General features: G+C 40.8%; 3 protein-coding genes and 4 non-coding genes across 8 annotated transcripts; 6 read left to right on the plus strand and 1 right to left on the minus strand.

The window, feature by feature from the left end:
- Positions 1–1,882: 1,882 nt before the first annotated feature.
- On the plus strand, positions 1,883–7,631 carry zgc:174895 (uncharacterized protein LOC100126024 homolog). Its single transcript, XM_035434171.1, has 6 exons — positions 1,883–2,040; positions 2,588–2,719; positions 3,133–3,226; positions 3,662–3,808; positions 5,358–5,453; positions 6,711–7,631. The coding sequence occupies exons 2-6, from the start codon at positions 2,597–2,599 to the stop codon at positions 6,941–6,943; spliced, it is 693 nt and encodes a 230-aa protein (XP_035290062.1). The 5' UTR covers positions 1,883–2,040; positions 2,588–2,596; the 3' UTR covers positions 6,944–7,631.
- LOC118236107 (ras-related protein Rab-34-like) lies at positions 7,099–15,172 on the minus strand. Of its 2 annotated transcripts, none has more exons than XM_035434169.1 (11): positions 14,831–15,172; positions 12,699–12,815; positions 11,133–11,224; positions 10,709–10,774; positions 9,665–9,766; positions 9,494–9,558; positions 9,065–9,116; positions 8,639–8,720; positions 8,444–8,534; positions 8,254–8,361; positions 7,099–8,024 (listed from the first exon to the last, which is right to left on the minus strand). In XM_035434169.1, exons 2-11 carry the CDS (start codon positions 12,750–12,752, stop codon positions 7,951–7,953), a joined length of 786 nt encoding a protein of 261 aa, XP_035290060.1. In that variant the 5' UTR covers positions 12,753–12,815; positions 14,831–15,172; the 3' UTR covers positions 7,099–7,950. The 2 variants fall into 2 exon arrangements, with proteins under 2 accessions (XP_035290060.1, XP_035290061.1); XM_035434170.1 differs by having other exon boundaries at positions 7,099–8,018; positions 14,831–15,170.
- Positions 15,173–16,210: 1,038 nt separating this feature from the next.
- rpl23a (ribosomal protein L23a) lies at positions 16,211–19,705 on the plus strand. The gene is made up of 5 exons (XM_035434174.1): positions 16,211–16,269; positions 17,173–17,353; positions 18,019–18,195; positions 18,517–18,586; positions 19,645–19,705. The coding sequence occupies exons 1-5, from the start codon at positions 16,245–16,247 to the stop codon at positions 19,657–19,659; spliced, it is 468 nt and encodes a 155-aa protein (XP_035290065.1). The 5' UTR covers positions 16,211–16,244; the 3' UTR covers positions 19,660–19,705.
- On the plus strand, positions 16,938–17,007 carry LOC118236802. Its single transcript, XR_004767086.1, has one exon. It is a non-coding gene; the product is annotated as a small nucleolar RNA Z17 (small nucleolar RNA).
- Positions 17,633–17,703, plus strand: LOC118236803. The gene has a single exon (XR_004767087.1). It is a non-coding gene; the product is annotated as a small nucleolar RNA Z17 (small nucleolar RNA).
- Positions 18,373–18,437, plus strand: LOC118236800. The gene has a single exon (XR_004767084.1). It is a non-coding gene; the product is annotated as a small nucleolar RNA SNORD42 (small nucleolar RNA).
- On the plus strand, positions 19,506–19,575 carry LOC118236799. The gene has a single exon (XR_004767083.1). It is a non-coding gene; the product is annotated as a small nucleolar RNA SNORD42 (small nucleolar RNA).
- Positions 19,706–19,822: the final 117 nt, after the last annotated feature.

The raw sequence follows: 19,822 nt of genomic DNA on the forward strand, positions 1-19,822 counted from the left end.
CTTTGCTTCTTTAATTTTCTGTTTGTGTGGTTTGCAAAACTGTCATCTCACTTCAACACAATCAGTCACAAGCATGTGACTTCCAAAATGTTTATAGTACTCTCTACATTAAGGGTGGCCTTTTTGGGGTCAAATTTGTGTGGAAGATGACACGATCACAAAATGTATTCTTTTTAAATCCCATTTCGGTAATTGTACAGATCCTACACACACAGCCAACTTGTGTAAATGCACAATCCATGTAAAGCTGTCAGTCTTTGTTCTGTACCCTAGAATTCCATTCTAAAAATGGCATATTTGATCAGACCTATGTTTAATCCCAGAAAAACATTAAAAACCTAGGTTACTCACACCCACACATACATTATGTAAATCTAAAAAATTTTAAGTTTTTATGTACCAATTTTTCAAAATGCAGATTCACAACAAAACTCACAAAGGTTTCACAGAAAATACACAAGCCAAGACTGCTACCCAAGTTTTGCTACATTTAACTGTGGCTTGGATTTTCTAGATTTTGTCATCTCGTCTCTGATTTGGAGTTTTTAAATGTTTGGTCACCTCAAAGACTTCCTAATGTGGGCCTGATAGCACATACAAATGCATCCAGAGATGTTTGTTTTGTAACTACGTGTGACAGTACCTTAAACCACAGACAAACGCACGTAGGCCTACTTCGTATAGCCTACTTGTTGAAGAATTGCACTTCCACTTTGGTCTGAAACTCACTGTAGAATTAAAGCCTAAGGGATCAAAAGTTCCAAACGTGTAGGCCCAGTCTGCGTGGATAGTAACTTGTTATAAGTGTCACAATTTTAACACTGCATCGAGGACCAATTGTTCCCAAATAAGACTACAGTAACTTGCGTATGCTACAGGAATAAAAAATAAAAAAATTAGCTAGGCGATTATGGTATGTAGGCCAAGTCAAATCAGCCAAAGTATACTTGAGGAATAGTTCACTACATAACAAGCACGAACAAATTTAGGATGGAGGTGGCATCTGTTAAACCACCCAAACTGATCCCACGACACTAGGATGAGGTCTGCGTTAGTTCTACGAACCACTCGGGAGAAGTTACTTCTACTAAACAAGCTAATCCTTTCCCTTTTCTGGAGAAATGCTCAGACAAGTCACCAATCATTTATACGAGTCACAGTACTCTTAGTTACGTATTACACGGGTGAGTTAGGCAATCGGGGAAAGAAACTGATGCATTTGCAGATTTTGTATTTGAAATAGAAATACTTACGTCGCTTTTTAAATCTCCCTAAAATGTTTTTAGCTGGCTAGTATCAGTTAACATTAGCTGGTCGGCAAGTGGTGATGAATGACTTTAACTCACTTGAGTAACGTGCATCTATCTAACATTAAGCTGCGCCGTTCCTGTAATTTCCTTTTCGATATGATCCATCGTATGTTTCAGCGTATATGTAACGAGATATCTTGATATTGTGGTATAGTTTAGCGAACAGAGCAAGCTATCCGGATAACACGTGCAGCTAACTCGGCCTAAATCATGACTTCACCAGCTCCCAGAAGAAAGGATGAGGTTCGCGCCCACCAATGGTCTTCCGTGTGTAGGTCGCTTGTCGCTCCGAAGCACAACGAAAGTTTCTGAATGATTAAATTCTTTCTATACTCGAATGTGGTACAAAAATGCTGTGAGCCGTGTTTACCCTTGGAACTGCATACTTTAAGTTAAGGTCAGTCTCACTCGTTTTGCAGGCCATATGATAAGATGAATGACTTCAAAGATGAGTATCGACAGTTCCATGCATTCGTTTGTTTTCGGGGAAAAACAAAACAGTTAATGAAAGTGGGCTGGGTTTGGCCCATAGCCTGTGTTAGAGGGGGCTCTGTAGAAACCAAATAAATTACTCTCCCAGACCCAGAACGACTGTGCTCCACTGTACTGCTGTTTGTCTATCCACTGAGGGCAAAGTAAATAAGCAACCTACCAGCTCCAGCTGAAAGTTATTCAACAGACTTATATTTTAAAATCTGGCTGTTCACAGCCTCTGAATCAAGATATTGCTGTAAGTATAAATATGCCAGTACAACATTTTTATACAATTTAATGTTTTATACTTGTAATGCACTGCAGTATTTATTTACAACACTTCTTCCAATGGGCTTCATTAACTTAAGGTTCTTTTGAGACTCTGTTACAATTCTTAAATTTTTGTTATCTACAATTTAGCTTAAAGTCTTAAGTGACAGTTAAGGTAACATTTTGAAATGTTTTGGTTACAGTATACTCAGTGATTGGTTAACATTAATAATGTGTCTGTATTAGCACATTTCTTGTCATGCATTGCACATTGTGTGTGGTACAAAGGCAGCAGCACTGTGGAACTTAACTACAGCTCTGATATTGCAGCTCAGTACTAATGGCATAAATGTCCAGATATTGCAGGGCAGAGGTAATGGGGTACCAAGTACTACAGCCCAGATCCACTAACCTGCTTGTTGGAGTGCAGCCACATGGAATTTCCTCCCTGACTGGATAAATATGGCAACAGATCCACCTGCCCTGTGTCACTCTCTCTCCCTGCCTAACGCCTGCTCAATCTGTCCTTCCAGACAGTCAGAATGGACGCATTGTCTGTTCCGAAGAAGAGAGGGAGGGGTTGGTACCTCTTGCTTATGGCACCGAATACAAAGGGAAATAAGTTTGCCTGGCTGGACCCATCTAGACTTTACTGCAATCACCAGGTAATTGGTACAGGGTATGCTTTTGCTTTGCCAAATGTACCGCAGAATGCTAGTGCGTTTGCTGTTCATACACTGAGAGACCTGTTTAGGGAGGAGTGAGTGGGCACACTACTCTTCATGTCATATAATTGTGGAGTGTTTTCTCATTGCATTATGTACTGTATAATTGTGTATGAGTAATTTACTAATTGTAAGTGGTTACAGTGTATTCATTTATGTTTTTATTACTCTATACAATTAGGCTAATCTGCCTCAGTGGCTGCTAAATGACTTGGATATATTATTAGAGCTCAGCCATCCACCCGCTGATATAACTGATAGTGGTAAAGAGTCTTGTACTACCCTCAGTGTTGATGGTTGGTTGCTCTAAAGACGAAATGGGATCAGTGCTGTATGTTCCGTGTTTGGTCTAGGCTTTGTCAGACTGTGTGAAGGATCTTATCCAGCCATTCCAGAATGAATCCATTGACCTGGTGGCTGGCATTGATGCCATGGGATTCATCCTGGGTAAAAGAACTCATGCATGAGTTGGTCCCTTGTTTTTTGTCTGTTGTCCGTAGAGTCAGAACCCCTTGAACTCCACTTGGTGCCTTATTAATATCCCAGAAAAGAAGCTTACACAGTAGAATGTGAAACCTCAGAAGACCCTAAATTTAAATATTAGCTGCCACGCCTTCCAGAAATAGCAGGGGCAGTACTCACAGTGTGACAGAAACAGGGTAACTTGATTTTCGCACTGATGTTTTCTTTTTCTTTTACTCTAGGCATACCAATCCCGTAGCATAATCACATTCTATCTCCAGTCACAGCCATACATCTCAAAGTGATTAACCATATAATTTCAATATTCATAGAGAAATTTAAGTCATATATAGGGTTAGGGGGAGATTGGTTTTCTGGGTCTCAAGTTGAAAGGAGCTGGTTTCTTTTGATGGTTTTCAGGATCAGCTGTGGCCACTACTCTGTGTAAGGGCTTCTTGGCCATCCGTAAAGCGGGACACCTGTGTGTGCAGACAGAGTGCCAGCCGTACAGTGACTACTCCGGCAAGGACAAGCTCATGGAGGTGCGGAAGGATGTGCTAAGACCAGGTGTGTGACTGGCCAACGGCATAACCACTTGACCTGTCAAAAATGAAAGTTAACATTACATCATAGATTTTTAATGGGTTTCTGTGCCTTCTTCGTGCCCTCTTGATAATGCATCTTTGTATTCTTGAGAGCTACACTGATGTTCATCACTTCTGTGCGTTGCTCTGGATAAGAGCTTCTGCAAAGTGATTGTAATGTTATGTAATAATATAGAGGGCCCATTGCCCCTTAGACCAAGGATCCCTAGCCTTGATGCTGGAGAACCAAATGGTCCGCTGGTTCTTGTTTTCACCTTAAAATTGTCAGGTAATTCAGAGCCAAGTAACTTGGTGAGTCATCTGTGTGTTTAATTGATCAGTCGAGCACTCACAGTGAAAACCAACAGATGTTGTGGTACACCAGGAACAGAAATACATTTCACAAACATTTCGCTAACCATTTTAAGTGCCTGGAAACACTCATGTAGCGAGATATGGTCATATGGATATCTGTCATTCTCGGTTATGAATTGGTGGCCTGACTATTTTTGCAGTAAAGGGCAGTCCAGCAATCCGTAACTGCAGTGCAGATGCAGATCTGTCTGCTGCCAAGAAATCATTAACACTTAAATTAGGAGTGACTCTGATTTTGGCCTGCTCCCTGTGTTCTGCTGCCCATGTCCCCAAGATTGAGCCAGGAAGTATCCTGTACCTACAGTGTGAAACTTGAGAGAAAACATAATTAATTTTCCTCCTGTGGAAAGGCCTATTCCATAACCAGCACACTACGCTAGCACCCAAGGATCCCTTACTGATGAGAAAATAATGTTTTTAAAAATTAAACCAAGCCTAACACCTGGCATTGATGCCATGGGCCTTTAGTTGAGTTTTAATTTTATTATTTTTGCACAATTTAAAAAATACACAAAAATGACAAAGATAACAAATAATATACAGTGCAGGGAGAGGCAGAAAACCCAGTGGGCTTATTTGAAGCCTCCACCTAAATAATGTTAAAATTTCACAATATTATAAAGAACATAAACCAATAAGCTATTTTAAAACATAAGGCAAGTGTGTATGTAAAAACACACAGTTCTACAGAAGAGACTAAACACACCCCAAAGTCGTGCACAATACCTTAATTTAGTAGCCTCCATTATAACATGTCAAATTACCAGACTACATGTTTACAATCTTCCAGCTGAATTAAGTCTGGCAAGTGGCCATCTCAGTAGTCAGTCTGGCTGGCCTAGCATTTAACAAATGTCTATTTCTATATTCTGAAGCCTAGTTTCTGTGGATCCTGTGGCTCTTGTCAGCAAACACCCTGTCCCTCTCTCAGAGAACTGTTCATTTTTTGTTGTGGAAGTTTCCTTTGTCTCAAAGATGATGCCTCTGCTGAAGTTCAGCTCAGCGCCTCCATGTATGTGCATGTGTGTAGATGTTCTGGCTTTTGCTCAACCTTTGCATTTCCCTTCCCTTCCATTTGACAAAGCTTCTCCCTCCCACTCTTGTTTTTTCTCTCTTTCTCTCCCTCGCCTCCTTCCCTCCCTCTCTCTCTATGGCAGGACTGCGTGTGCTCCTGGTAGACCAGTGGATAGAAACAGGAGGCACCATGCGGGCGGCCATTTCCCTGGTGGAGAAGCTGGGAGCCACTGTCGTAGGTGGGCTCCAGTTATGACACACCACTGCAGAGTAATGGGGTTTTACAAACCTATTCATGGTTTAAATAAGGATTTATATATCCAACAAGTCAGTACAAGCAATGCAAAATCAAACGGCGGCGTTCTGGGAATCTCCCAGATTTAAGCCTTGGCTTCCACACCTCCACAGATCATGTTTCACAGATCTCCTGGAAATGGTTCTCTATCACAGAACATGTCTGCTTTACTGAAATAATCTGAAGGGTTAGGGTAATTTGCTGTAATTGATCACTTTCTGACACACTGAAATCTGAAAGATTCCAGGCTGTGGCCACTGCAAAACAGAGGCACTGTCTGCAAGACAGGAGACAGAGAGAGACTATTTAAGATTAGTTAGGTATTCCCAGTCAGGGGAATAAAAATTACTCAATGTTAAATTCTCAGATGTTGTACAGCAACCACTCCCACCACCTGGTCCATATGCAGCTTCTGCTGCCTTCTGTGTTCCAGCTTTCTTTTCAGGTGCATGCAATTTGTGAGGTGGTTGACAGAAACCTGACAGGCTTATTTTGAAGTGGGTCAGGGTTGTAATATTACAAATTGTTAGTTGAAATATACTTCTGTCAAAGTTGTCTGTTAAATCTTGAGTAAAATCCAGCCACTGCTCAAGGCTGTCTTTTCCCTTGCTGGCAGATGATTCCCCTTAGTGTTGACTGCAAACCTTTATAGATGTTTGATTGTTTTTGTCAGTCACCTTCGCGTGACTTGTGAAGTTGTGCAGTAAAACGGTCCATGTGTAGCGTATCAGGCTGATACTGTTGCACTCATTCGCTCAGACATGCTTTTTGTCATGTGTGCATTTGACATTCTATCCATATTCAGTTTCTTTCCTTTTACATTCCAACTAATAACTAATCATTTTAGAAACATCACAATTAGCCAGCCAATTGTACAATTAGTCTAGACTGCCAAGTACATAAAGGAACAACTGAAGGATAATGGGTAGACGTTTAAATCCATGCAGGTCACATGATTTTATTTATTTACAAGGTAGTCCATTCACTAATACATTCACCATGTCTAGTGTTACTCATTTTGGTGGACTGCATAATTTAGCAGCTGAGAAAAAACAAAACTGCATTTATTCTTTTCTCAAATGACACAAAAATTCAAGCAAAATAAGGTCAAGGTATATTTGTAGTCATTCAACCCTATAGTGTGCAGCGCTCCCTTTATCATTGGGTTTTATTTGTGTGCGTTTGTGATATCTGATTTCAGGTGTAGCAGCAGTTGCCATTGAGAACAGCGAGGGGGGGCGGTGGCTCAAAGATAACTACAGGTGCTCTCACTGCATCCCAGAGAACCTGCAGGCTCAGATAGACCGCCAGGACCTGGACTCCTTCTACAGCTTGGCCAGCCTGACTCAGTCAACTCAGGCCTCTCACACAAGCATGCAGGGTAACTTGGAGAAGGCAGACACCTCCTCCAGGGAGGTCCCTTTGAGGGAATGAACCTGTGTGTATCAGAATAAAGCGGGCCTTTCCTAGCCTGTGCAGCAAAGAGATGCTGGAAAAGCCAAATTGGCACTACAACACAGAAAAGACATTCAACCTCACATTCTGGAAATCTGATGTTACTCCATAAACTGGGGACTGTTCAGAAAGAATGCTATGAAATACTCTTTATTGAATTTGAGGCTTATACAGTCCAAACAGATACTTGCCCTGACTACAGTTGTTGAATTCATTGCATAGAGGTCAAAACTTGAATGATTATTTTTAACAGGTAAATTCCATTTTTTTTAAAACACAATATAAAATTTGTAATTTGTACCTTGTATCAAAACCTAACATGTAAGGCCATCACACTAACTTTTTCAAAATGTACGTGTTTAATTGGTCACAAAGTGAGGTCCCACTTGAACATGTTGTTTTATATTTTTTTTTTTAAAACAAGGCCTTGGTATTACAATGTATTTGAGAATCTCATGGTCCAGGAAGTAGAGTATTCTCAAAGGCAGTCATTAACTCATTAACTACATGAATGGGACCTAAAAGCACAAAAAATTAACTGAAATCCAAAGGAGAAATGCACAAAAAATACTTGGCTATCAAGCAGCATGTCTGCAACAGTAAGATGATTGTCCCGTTAATACATGACGCATTACAATAAAATCTATCATACCATTAAAAAATGTAATTCTTTGTGCGCTTTGTTTTTGAAGAAATTCAAACTAATGATGCTGAAAGCTTTCAGCCAATACAATGGCAATATACCAAGATGTTGAAGTCCAGCTCCTTTGTGGGAATCATCCACAACTTCCTCACTGACAATAACACTGTTCGTACCATGTGGAGTCCCCTTTGTAATACTTACATTTGGTCTCGTTTAGAGGCTTTTTCCACGGCGTCTCTGCTGTGAACATTTCTCACACAGTTATCAAGGCAGTTATCCATGTGCTTTAGTACCTTGCTGTGGCAATTTCCAGCCAAACTTTCTGTTACTGTACAAGTCAACCTCAGTGGCAACAGTTAGACTGTTTCTTCTGGGATGTTGCATACAAGTTGCTGGAATTGCTGTTTATTCCTGTAACAGAACGACATAAGCAGAAAGATGTAGTCCGTAAAGCAAATGTCTGTTTATGTCATTCCCAGAACAGAATAAGTACAGAGCAGCGTTTCAGCTGTTTAAGCAAAGGATATAGCTTGGGCTGTTTATAAAAAAAGAAAATCCCTTAACACGACACGCTAAGGGACATAATGAGAAATTAAACATTTCATTGACCATCAGTTGGTCGTATTGCCTCCAGGAGCATACTCACTGACAACGTCGCCGATGCGTCTGGGTCCGCTCTTCTCCAGCTCGGCCAGAACATTTGCCTCGAAGGTCAGTGACGCCACGCGGAAGAAGAACTCCTTCACGCCCTCTCCTGCAGCACCGGAAATAATCAAATCGGTCACATGTTCCAGATGTGAAACTTGTATGTTTTTGTGTCTAAGAGAGTAGCCCACCTGACAGTGCAGACACCGCCCAGTATTCTGCTCTAATCTCTTCTGACAGTTTGATGGCGTCCTGCTCGATCTGGGAGAACATGGCAGGAGACTGGGACAGAGAGAGGGAGAGCAAAGATGGTGAAGATCTGAACATCCCATACAGCCACAGCACAAGCCCGTTCCAGCATCACAGCCTTTAAGACGGGCACTCACACTCAGGTCCTTCTTGGTTCCCACCAGGAAGAGCAGCACACTGGAGGGGTCGTTCTCTTTCATGGCGTCCTCCAGCCACTGCCTGTAAACACAGACAAAGGCACTCACTGTACTGACAGGTATGGCCTGGCACACCAAACTGCACCACAGACCTGGGTCAGATACATATTTGTTTTGGATTCAAATACTTTTCTATGCTTTAATGATCTTAATGTCTGGTGTATTGGAACCAATGAAATACTCTCAAAAAGTGCAAACCCAGACTTCTCGTCATATTGGCAGGCTCAATTACACCAGGAAAGATCAATAGAGCACAGAAAAGTATTTGAATCCAAAATAAACACGTATTTGACCCAGGTCTGCTGCACCACTTCCACCTGACCTGGTGGTACCGATTGAGGTCGATCAGATCACTGTGTTCCCTACCTTGCATGGTAAAGAGAGCCCACGTCATTCACATCAAACACGATTATGACGGCTACAAGGAAAGAGAACAGACAGAAGGCACATTAACCTAAGTAGCACTGTCTGTTGGCCTCATCATACCCTCATCTGGGAACGGGAACAGCGTATTCCAAACTGACTCTCACCTAAAGCATTTGCAGCTAAAGATTTCACAAAAACTATGGGACTGAACACTAAACAGCTTTCAGATGTTTAATTTCGGCCACAAAACAGCATAAACAAATATAAAATGGCTTATGCTCCAGAAGGAAAAAGGTATCACCTTTCATAATGGATTGAAAAGAAAGCCCAAAACGCTCTGGCACTATAGCTCTCACCAGTGTCTCCACTGATGGAATACGTACAGGTAAACAGAGCTTTGGGATAAAAGAGGCGCTGTGATTTCTGTACCCTGTGCTCCTCTGTAGTACGTGGAGGCGATGCACTTGAACCGCTCCTGTCCGGCAGTGTCCCATCTGGAGAACAGAGGAACAAAGCGATGAGCGTGCTGCTTCAGGCTATAGCGAGAGAACCACCACCACACTCAGCTGTTCCCCCATTCCCCTCTCAGATCAGACTCACAGCTGTAAACTGAAGGGAACACCCAGCACCTCAAACCTCTCCATCTCAAAGTCCACCCCGATTGTGGCTTTGTAGTTCTTGTCAAAGGTATCCTTGCAGAACCTGTTAAGAGACAGAACATGGGGGTGTAGGCCGTTTAGAAATACATTTATTAAATATAGATTCTAGCCAATCCTGGCCTATGTTTATAAAGCATCTCAGAAGAGAATTGCTAATCTAATATCAATTATGACTTTTAGCTCATAGTGGATACAGTTACGGCATGGACATGGGCACTGGATCCTATATCAGAACTCCTACCCTCACATGCTCAATAAATATAGGCCCTAGCATAGTTTTTCCATAAAACACAGTAAGTTGTAGTTGAAAAAAATCTTGATCAAAACTGTGAATGATCTGGACCCAAAAAAATAGCACACAAAAATAATCAGAGACCACAATTCTCCACCTACTCCAGGTTTATTGAAATATAGTCTATTCAGAATGTTAGGAACTTAGCACTCAGAATCAAGCTCTTTCATGTCAGTCTCAGTATTACAGCTATGTTGGATGACTGCATATAGACACACAATTTAAACAATCAACATTAGTTATGGTGGATGACACTCTTTAGGGGAACATTCAGATGAAAAATTACTTCAGTGTCTGGATTGGCCAGTAGCATGTGGATGTCTTCAGTCCATTCACTCAGCTTTTTAAAGCATCTCTATTTTGAACTTTTATTTAACCAGAAGACCTCTTGAGGTTGATAAGTTCTTTCTCAAGAGGCCTGGCAAGAAAATCTACAGGGAACTACATTACATTTCAGCTACAAAAATATTAACCAGAAAGACACTTCCTGGTGTCAGTGCAGAATTTAACCATTAGTTTATTTATCTTGGTCCCCTGACAAAGCTAAACTTGGTAAAATTCTCCATCTACTCAATTTCATTAATCCCTGTAAAATTTAAGAACCTAAATAAAATTCCCCCTGAACATGGCTCTCTCCAGGTCCTTGGAATCTTCCAGTTAAACATTGAACATTCTACCTTCAGCTTTGCTTACCTATTAATTAGACAGGTTTTTCCCACAGCCACGTCACCGACAACAATGACCTTGGAGATCTTGAACCTGCAAGGAGGTCCATAAATATAAATGCAGTGTTGTGAAAAAGTATTTGCCACCTTCCTGTAGTCCTTCACATCGCTGTGAATGAATTTTAGCCCACTCTTTGCAGATCTGCTTTAATTCAGACAAATTCGTAGGTTTTCACGCATGAACTGCTCGTTTCAGGTCCTGCCACAGCATCTCTATTGGGTTCAAGTCAGGACTTTGACTAGGCCACTCTAAAATTTTCATCGATTCAGATGTATGATGTTTTTACTGTGAAATGCTGTATTTGCTTTACACCAGACATAATGGGACCTGTGTCATCCAAAAAGTTCCACTTTTGACTCATCTGTCCATAGAATAAAAGCCAAATCCTCACCCCACTGTGCCAGTCCGGTGCTCCTGACATGCCGTCTTCACCTTGGGGTGGAAAGCATCCTTTGTGTGCAGTGCAGCTCCTTTTGTGGGACACTGATCAGACAGTGGAACATAAATTGCCACAGAACTTCCTGGAATCACTACATAAACCAAATACATGCATGTGTCTATATACCGGAATAGGCCTAGTCAACCCTGACCCTACCACTCCACTGCACACAGATAAATGCTGTGGCTCTCTCAGCCTTTGTGACCACACAGACAGCAGGCTCTGTGGCAGCAGGGCCTTGCCTGTATCCAACATTTCATCCCTCCACAAGCCCAGACTGGAAAAGAACTGCCGGTCGTCTCATTCAGCCAGTGAGTCAATGCATTCCAAAGCCATCAGATCAAAGCAGTGCAAGTTGGGAGGGACAGAGAATGGGAGACTGGGAAAGCACAAGTGGTTATTTTAGAAAACAGAGCTTTCCTATAGTTTGCAATCCCTCACTGTATCACATTGTCAAAAGAAACATAATAATTTCCTGAAATGTGTGTAGAACATTCAGCACACCGCAAGATGATGTTTGAGTAATGATTCAAGAGAGAGACCGTGTGCGTACACATTAACACACATACAAAAACACAGATCATAATAATAGATACACACCCCTATTTTTATATGGTCTATGATACACACACACACACAAATGCAAACTATTTTTTTATAACTTAAGAGACAGAATGCCTCAATATGAGTATATGCACATGTATTTTATGATGCATGTGTATATCTATGTAAGGTGTGCTACCAGGCATCATTCAACACATTGTCCTTCACCATGCTTCATGTCATTAACAGTACAGGGCATTCAGAATGCTGCGGCTCGTCTGGTCTTCAACCTCCCCAGACACTCCCACGTAACTCCCCTGCTCACTACCCTCCACTGGCTGCCTGTTATAGCTCGCATCAAATTTAAAACATTGGTCCTAGCATACCAGGCAGTCAAGGGATCAGCCCCAGCATACCTCCACAAGATATTCAAACCCTACATGCCAGCCAGATCCCTCCGTTCTGCTACCTCAGGACGCCTAGCACCTCCCCCTCTTCGCACCTGCACTTCCAGAACACGTCTCCTGTCTGTTCTTGCCCCACGATGGTGGAATGACCTCCCTGTGGAGGTCAGAACAGCTGAGACACTGACCCATTTCAAACGACGACTGAAGACTCACCTCTTCAGGCTGTACCTCTCCCCATCCCTCCCTTCCCCCCTGTAAATGACTAAACTTAGGGTTGTAACTAGGCAGCTGTTTCGTAGGTGACTAGGTGCATTAACTGTCTTAACGACTACTTGTATTTTTTCCATAGATTGCGTTGTTGCCGTTCTCGTTGTTAGTGTTAATCAGTTTAACCATCAGGGTCCAAGTTGAACTATGCGGTTGTTCCCTGCACTTGGACCGGTACTTCTCTCTAGGGGTTTCGTCATACTTGTTCCTGGTTATGGTTATACACTTTGTTGTACGTCGCTCTGGATAAGAGCGTCTGCCAAATGCCTGTAATGTAATGTAATGTAACTATAATAGTTACCTGAGGAAGCTTTGTGATGATGCGATCCTTTCGTACAGGAGGCAGCACGCTCATGGTGGGTGTTACAGCAAGTGCGCGCACGGAGACACTGAGGTGATGCTACTGTAGAGCTCTTACCTGTAACAGAGAGAATCAACACACTGCAATACTGGCAGATGAATCAGCTGAGCTTAACTCCAATCTAAATTAATGTAGTTTGCCTTCAGGCTCTAAATCATAAAAAGAACAAGACGAAAATTAAGAACTGCTCGAGTCCTAATTAAGGCCAAAATCTGCAGAGCTTGTTTGATTTGTGCAATAATTAAACTAGTTACTGAAATTTCATACAAAGCTATTCTTAACGTATTCTAAATGAACTGCAATCCACTTCTGTTAATATGGCATAGCTAGTCAAGAAATTCACGAATAATTAAAACTGTTTGACAATCTCAAAACTAAGTTGTGCACAGGATGTAATTTAGGTTGGCTAACATTAAGACTGCTGAAAGAATAACACGCATTCAGTAATGGAGTACATAAAATATTCAAATACTTTAGCCACTATAAAGTCAAAACTCGTTTGTCGTACAATTAAACACAGTTTATGTCATAAAAGTAGTAATTGAATTTTTGTCCATCCATGTCCATAAAAAATAAATAATGGTAACATCACAGAGATGATAAGCCATTAAGTAATTTTGCCAACTGGTATGTTATTCTTGACATATAGGCTGACTCTCTCCTGTTTCATGCTCTTCTGTTGTTTGGACACTGTTATCTGGGCCCAGGCCAGAATGAATGAACTGTAACGCAGTACATGTACAGCTCTCGTTTCCCTACCTGCTTACTCAAGTTGTCTTATCTGTTCCTGAATAGTATAGCCTAACACTGTCTCTCTGGCAACAAAAACACGTGCTGTCACCAGCTGCTATAGCAACTTTCCAGTAATCTGAAAAAGACATTGAAAAAGAGGCGTGGGATCACGCGAGACTCAAAACAGCAACACGTCTACAGCGAATTTGGTAATGGCCTAAATGTCTGAGTAGGTCAACGCGCTGTATGATTAATTTTAGGGTACTTAAAGAACAGATAGTTATTTTAATCCAAAACATGATATCGACTTAATATTTGGCACTGAAGATGCTTGACTCATTGTGTGCATATAACCTACAACCCAGTTATGAGTTGTTTTGGGAATTATAATGAGACCAGATTAGAGGTAAATTTCAACTTTCAACTGATGCATTAACAATTCTCACTATAAAACACCTTAAGGGAATACTGAGTTAAAGGTAATACACCATAGGGTATGCGTTCACAGCCATTAAAAAATTAACAAGAAACTCACTGTCATTGCTTATTCGTAATTTCTTAAATTATCTATCTGCTCGACCGACTGGGTGCCTTAATTATGCTGGTAACTATAAACATTGGCCATTGGCCGCCTTTTTCTAAAGCAGCATAGGCTACAGCCGATCAAATCCTCGTATCCTTTGAAAAGGAGAAAAAAGTTAGTGCTAACCCAACAAATCAACACTACACTGCATGTACATTAAATAGTAGCCTATTGCTTATTTGGTTTCGCAACATAAATTGAATTTGCCCTGGCTGTAAACTATCAGTTCGTTGTAAACCGTCCATTAAAAAGCCTTCCTAATTGATAAAGAGTCCCGTCCCTATCTGTTCAATCTCTCCTAATCCGTTTGTACAGAACTCGTAATCTTATAACAAAGAATAGTGTTACTGTAGCAGATGGCTAATATGAATGCTGCTCATAGGCCAAAGGATGATCTACCCAGATGGGACCGATACTTCGCTAACAGCAAACTTTAAACTACGTTTGATGCGCATGTTCCAGAAAGTGACAAAGATAGATTTTCTATACTTTAAATGCAACTCATAAGTTTATAAACAAGTTTTTAAAAACAAAACAATTAAGAACATCATTTTTGCAAAAAGAAACAAAAAAAAGTTTTTTGGATTGGAGTCTATGATTGCAAACGAAAGCAGAAAGACAGCCAAATTAAACTCGATTAAATGTGATAGTAACGGTTCTCTTCGTAAACACACAATAGGCTGCCAATTCCAGTTTGAATAGCATATATATCAATGCACAAAGCAGGCAAGTAAGCTAGTCGGGTACAACTACATACCAGAGTCTTTTTTCCTTTTACAGAACTCTTCGGTACGGTGCGTGGGTAGCCTACTATTACAAAAGTATCCGGACAATACTGGAAAAAGTTGGGGATGATTTCTTGAAGAAACTGGGTAGAGCCACGGAACTGATAATCTGGTAGTTAACGAACGACTTTCGGAATAAATCAAGGCCAAGTGAAAATCCTCTTCCCTTCCCAAACCCCCACGAACCGCGGTAAAGGCAGTGCTGGATGCAGCATTGCAAACAGATGACTTCGATTAAGAGAAGCTATGAGTCAGCCCTGGGCTGGTTTTTTAAACACTGAGACAGAGGCACCCATTCCCTCGGCTGGCTTGAGTCAGAGGGTCCCTCTGTCGGCCTTTAACAGTAAATTCATGAATCTGCGGTGACGACCGGTACATTCGAATAGAAAATTCAATTTCATGACTGACTGATTATCCTACCGTAAAATAAATATTCTAGTCATGTGTTTCGGTCAGCTTATTTTTCAATTTTGCATGTATATTAAACCGTGAATTTTCAGCATCACCAATGCATTTTTCTAACGATGTAGTGTACAGTTGGCCTGCTGTTGCTGCATTTGCGATTCCTGGATGTAGATAGAGCTTAGTCGAGACTACAGCAGGGCATTCAATATCTCTGTTATCGTGTTATTGATTAAATGCAGAGAAATTCTGTGGGAAAATAACAGTTAAAATGTCCAGACTGATCGGACTGTTTGTGGTGCATGTAACCTACGTGTATGCACGTTTCTCAGTTTTCACACTTCTATAAAACGAGTCAGAAGTTTACTTGCATGAAGGCTGACTCTTGAAATCATAAAACTTTCCCTAATTCATATTAATATACAATGATTCATTTCTGGGAACATTGGCCTCAGTAGCTTATGTGATGTTTTTCCAACAAATAGCCAACCCAGCTGTTGCACGAAACAGCTGGGTTGTACTTTCAGAACAAAAATGAACCTCCACTGTACCTTTTTTTCTGAGAGTGGACCATACCAATATGCAAGAGACTGCAATACTGTTTTCTTACATTATTCATTAAAGGCTCGGCTAGCTACTGTTTTCTGAATGTTTAATGAAGGCAACTCTGAATTAATGCCTATTTTGTTTTGATCTGTTAATATCTATTAATGCCTATCTACACATGACTTTTTTTAAAATTAAATAAATTATTATTATTATTATTATTATTATTATTATTATTATTATTGTAACCTGTATTTACCAAACAACTATTTTCATCATTATTATTTTTAATATACATTATTGCCACTATCCACGCGTGACCAGGTTTATACTACATTTCCCAGTATCTAAATTAAGAGCCGTTCTCGCGATAATTACTGTGCTTCCTTAACCCTGCAATATAGTGAGAGAAACCCCGTTGGTACGTCCTTTCCCAAGATGGCACCGAAGCCGAAGAAGGAAGGTATGGAGACCTTGCGCATAAATTTCGAATAAAATTAAAGTTGTTGTGAAAAAGTCTAGTTTTGGTGTACTCAGTCATAGTCTAGAATACTATTCTATTCTAAATACTGTTGATGTTTTGTGTTATGTCTTGTTTACACGTGTAATTAACGCACGTAATAAAATGTAGTGGTTGCATGTGGTTTGCTAACTTGGTTGGATAACGTCGTTGGGATAAAATTGGCGCTATCTATGTGCGGTTAATTGCGAGTGTTTCAACTAGTTGTCTGTGGTAGTTGCTATTTCGTGTATATCTGTATGTTTCTTATATAAGATATGGTAACTTGTATATCAGTACCGGTTAACGTTCAGTGCCGATCGTCGGCATGGCCTGCTTAGTTGGCAGGCCCACGTGAATGAAAAGGCTAGTGAGCCGCTATGCTGGTGCCCTGTTCTCCGGCTTTAGGTAGTGGCATATTGTACTATTTTTTTTAGCTATTTGACTCGTTTTTGACTGTTCATTTGATACAGGGCTACATAGCCTGTATTGCTGCCATTCATTTGTCTCCCGAAAACATAAAACTTAAACGTCAAAGGGATACGACTCGGAAACTTACTGGATATTTAACGTTGCTCAAGATATGTTATCGTGTTTTCAGGAATTCTGTCAAACCATCATTGGCAAAACGCGGTGCATATGATGTATGTTAGCGATCAAAGCATGATACGTTGTGATTAGTACTTCTAATACTGATGCACCACTAAATATAGGTTTCAGATGTTTTAATGCGTAACAAGGGACTGATTGAACGAATGTAATCATTTTTATCGAATGAACAATTTTCACATATGCCTTAAATTTCTCTGGCTTACAGTAGTAATGCGATTTTATTTTTCTTCCACCTCCATGACTGTTGTTCTACAGCTGTCCCAGCCAAGACTGAGGCCAAGTCCAAAGCACTGAAGGCCAAGAAGGCCGTGCTTAAGGGAGTCCACAGTCACACAAAAAAGAAGATCAGGACCTCTCCCACCTTTCGCAGGCCCAAGACCCTTCGCATGAGGAGGCAGCCCAAGTACCCCAGGAAGAGTGCTCCTCGCAGGAACAAGTACGTGTGTCAGCCTGCCTCTGGTCTGGCTTTGGGTCAAGGGGGCTGTGGTGAAGCCAAGCTTGTGGGTAGGCCTTTAGGTCTAATTCCATTACACCAGGTCTGCTGTCCTGTCCCTGGAAAGTGACAGGGTGTGCTTGTTTTTGTTACTCAGTAGTTAGTTGTCAAACTCAAGTTTGTTGCCAGTTAACTCACCTGGTGTGTTGGGTCCAAACTGGACTGAATTCACAAATTGGCAGACCCTGGGTGGATTGAAACCTGGTATGTGCTTTTAGCTGTGGTGCAAATGATGGTATCTAGCGATCAAAGCATGACATTACATGATTACAGCTATTCAATTCTGATGCACCTCGAACATTGAAGTGAATGCTAATAGGACCATTGGATATTTGCTGCAAAATGGTTTTCCGTTGACTAGTATATTTTAATGCTCAACATTGAGCGTTTCGCGCTCGTTTGTGCCTATAGCCAGGGATGATATCTTTGGTCAGGGCTGAAGGTATAATCACGTACCTGGTCTTACAACATTGTTGTTGACTGCATGTAATTTTACCTGACCATGGTTTTGTCCTGTAGTCATTCAGATGGTGTGGCTCTCAGCATAGCTGAGCTACTAAGTGGTTTGCTGGTCAGTTAAACCCATTGAAAATGCATGTATTTTTCAGGCTGGACCACTATGCCATCATCAAGTTCCCTCTGACCACCGAGTCTGCCATGAAGAAAATCGAGGACAACAACACCCTCGTGTTCATTGTGGATGTTAAGGCTAACAAGCATCAGATCAAGCACGCGGTCAAGAAGCTGTATGACATTGATGTTGCTAAAGTCAACACACTGATCAGGTATGCACCGTATAGCTGTATGTGAAGAGTACAGTAGAGACTTGTTCTAGAAGTTTTGCGATTTAATCCTGTATATATTGAATCAGATTGTAGTCGAGCTGGAACTGTTTGGTATCCTTACAGTTTTAAGCTAGGCATGTTCCAGACATCAAGGATTTAATGAGTAACTAAGTTCATGTGGAAGATGATGTAAACTTTGCAGTGTCTGAAACGTGATGCTTTCAAAGGAACCACTGATTCACATGAGCAAAATCTTAGTGTTTGCAAGTAAGCTGGCATGAAATGCTTTACACAAACATCTTTTGCCTTTTCCCGATTCAGGCCTGATGGCGAAAAGAAGGCGTACGTCCGCCTGGCACCAGATTATGATGCCTTGGATGTTGCAAACAAGGTGAGAGCTCTGCACTAGACTGATGGCCTCAAATTTAATCATTTTATAATGACTATGGCTTTAAATAGAATTAACTTTGGATTTGCTTGTTAATAACCTACCTGAAAATAGAGGCTGTGATGAGTAATTCCCCTTTAATTAGCTGGTAGAGGTGAGGCTGTAGAGTTGCTATCCACATACAACGCCATTTCATTGATGAAGGCAATGTGCTAAAAGATTTGAATCTTTAGATTTTTAATTAATCTTAGCTAAAAACCTTACCTAAATTTTTTTCCTTGTATAATAAAAATATATATATTCGATCCAGACTGCAAAGCAGAAAGTTTGGATGCTGTCATAAATCTGAGCTTGTAATGTAATTGTTTTTATAATGTATTTGGACATTGGTAATTTGTTGCTCAGTGTTATTTCAACAAGGCCATGCAGTTTAAGTTTTGGTGTCCAAATCTGCAGCGTGTTAAATGGTGAATTCTACCACAGGCCTTTGTCAGCTTAATTCAACTGTTCTAGCTTGCAATATACATTATACGTTTGTTCATTAAACTATGGGCAAATTGTGCTCAAGTGGGAGGGAGAGCATGGAGAAAATAATTAGGACCTATTGTTCTGAAAACAGGGTATGCTACACGGTATGATACGAAAGTCAGGTAATTTGTGGCAGTCCGTATAGGGTTGGTAACCTTTATGAACCTAAATGGACTGGACACCAGTTTGATTGTATCTGAATGTCGCAAAACTACTTTGGGTAAAATTAAAGGGTTTTTACATTCTTAGTCTGTGCAGTTTGCAGCTCTTCAGTCACTTTGATGCACTGTCTTAGATGGACTCTGATCTATTGAATACTAGTGAGCTTTGAGTGTTCCTATTCAGAATGGTTATTAGGGTCAGTTGCAGAGGCTCCAAGTAGTCCATATTCTCTATGCAAATGATGAAAACTTTATTTTTTGCATCTGAAAAATGTGATGCTTTCAAAGGAACCACTGATGCATAGTGAGATGAAGGTTAATAGTATAAATATCTTCACATTTGCCCCTTACACTTCTTTTCTTCTTTTTCAGATTGGCATCATTTAAACTGTTCATCGTGACGTGTACAAAAAAATAAATGGTCTTAAAAATTTTGGTCTGTAGTTTCCTTTTGTGAGCAGTCACCCAGCAGCTACATCACAACGATTACAAGTGTATGTAGGTGCTGTTGATGACCCTAAAGCCACTGCCCCCTGATGTAGGTACATGC

The sequence above is a fragment of the Anguilla anguilla genome, chromosome 9 (genome assembly GCF_013347855.1).
Source record: "Anguilla anguilla isolate fAngAng1 chromosome 9, fAngAng1.pri, whole genome shotgun sequence".
In the NCBI taxonomy this organism is placed as follows: Eukaryota; Metazoa; Chordata; class Actinopteri; order Anguilliformes; family Anguillidae; genus Anguilla; species Anguilla anguilla.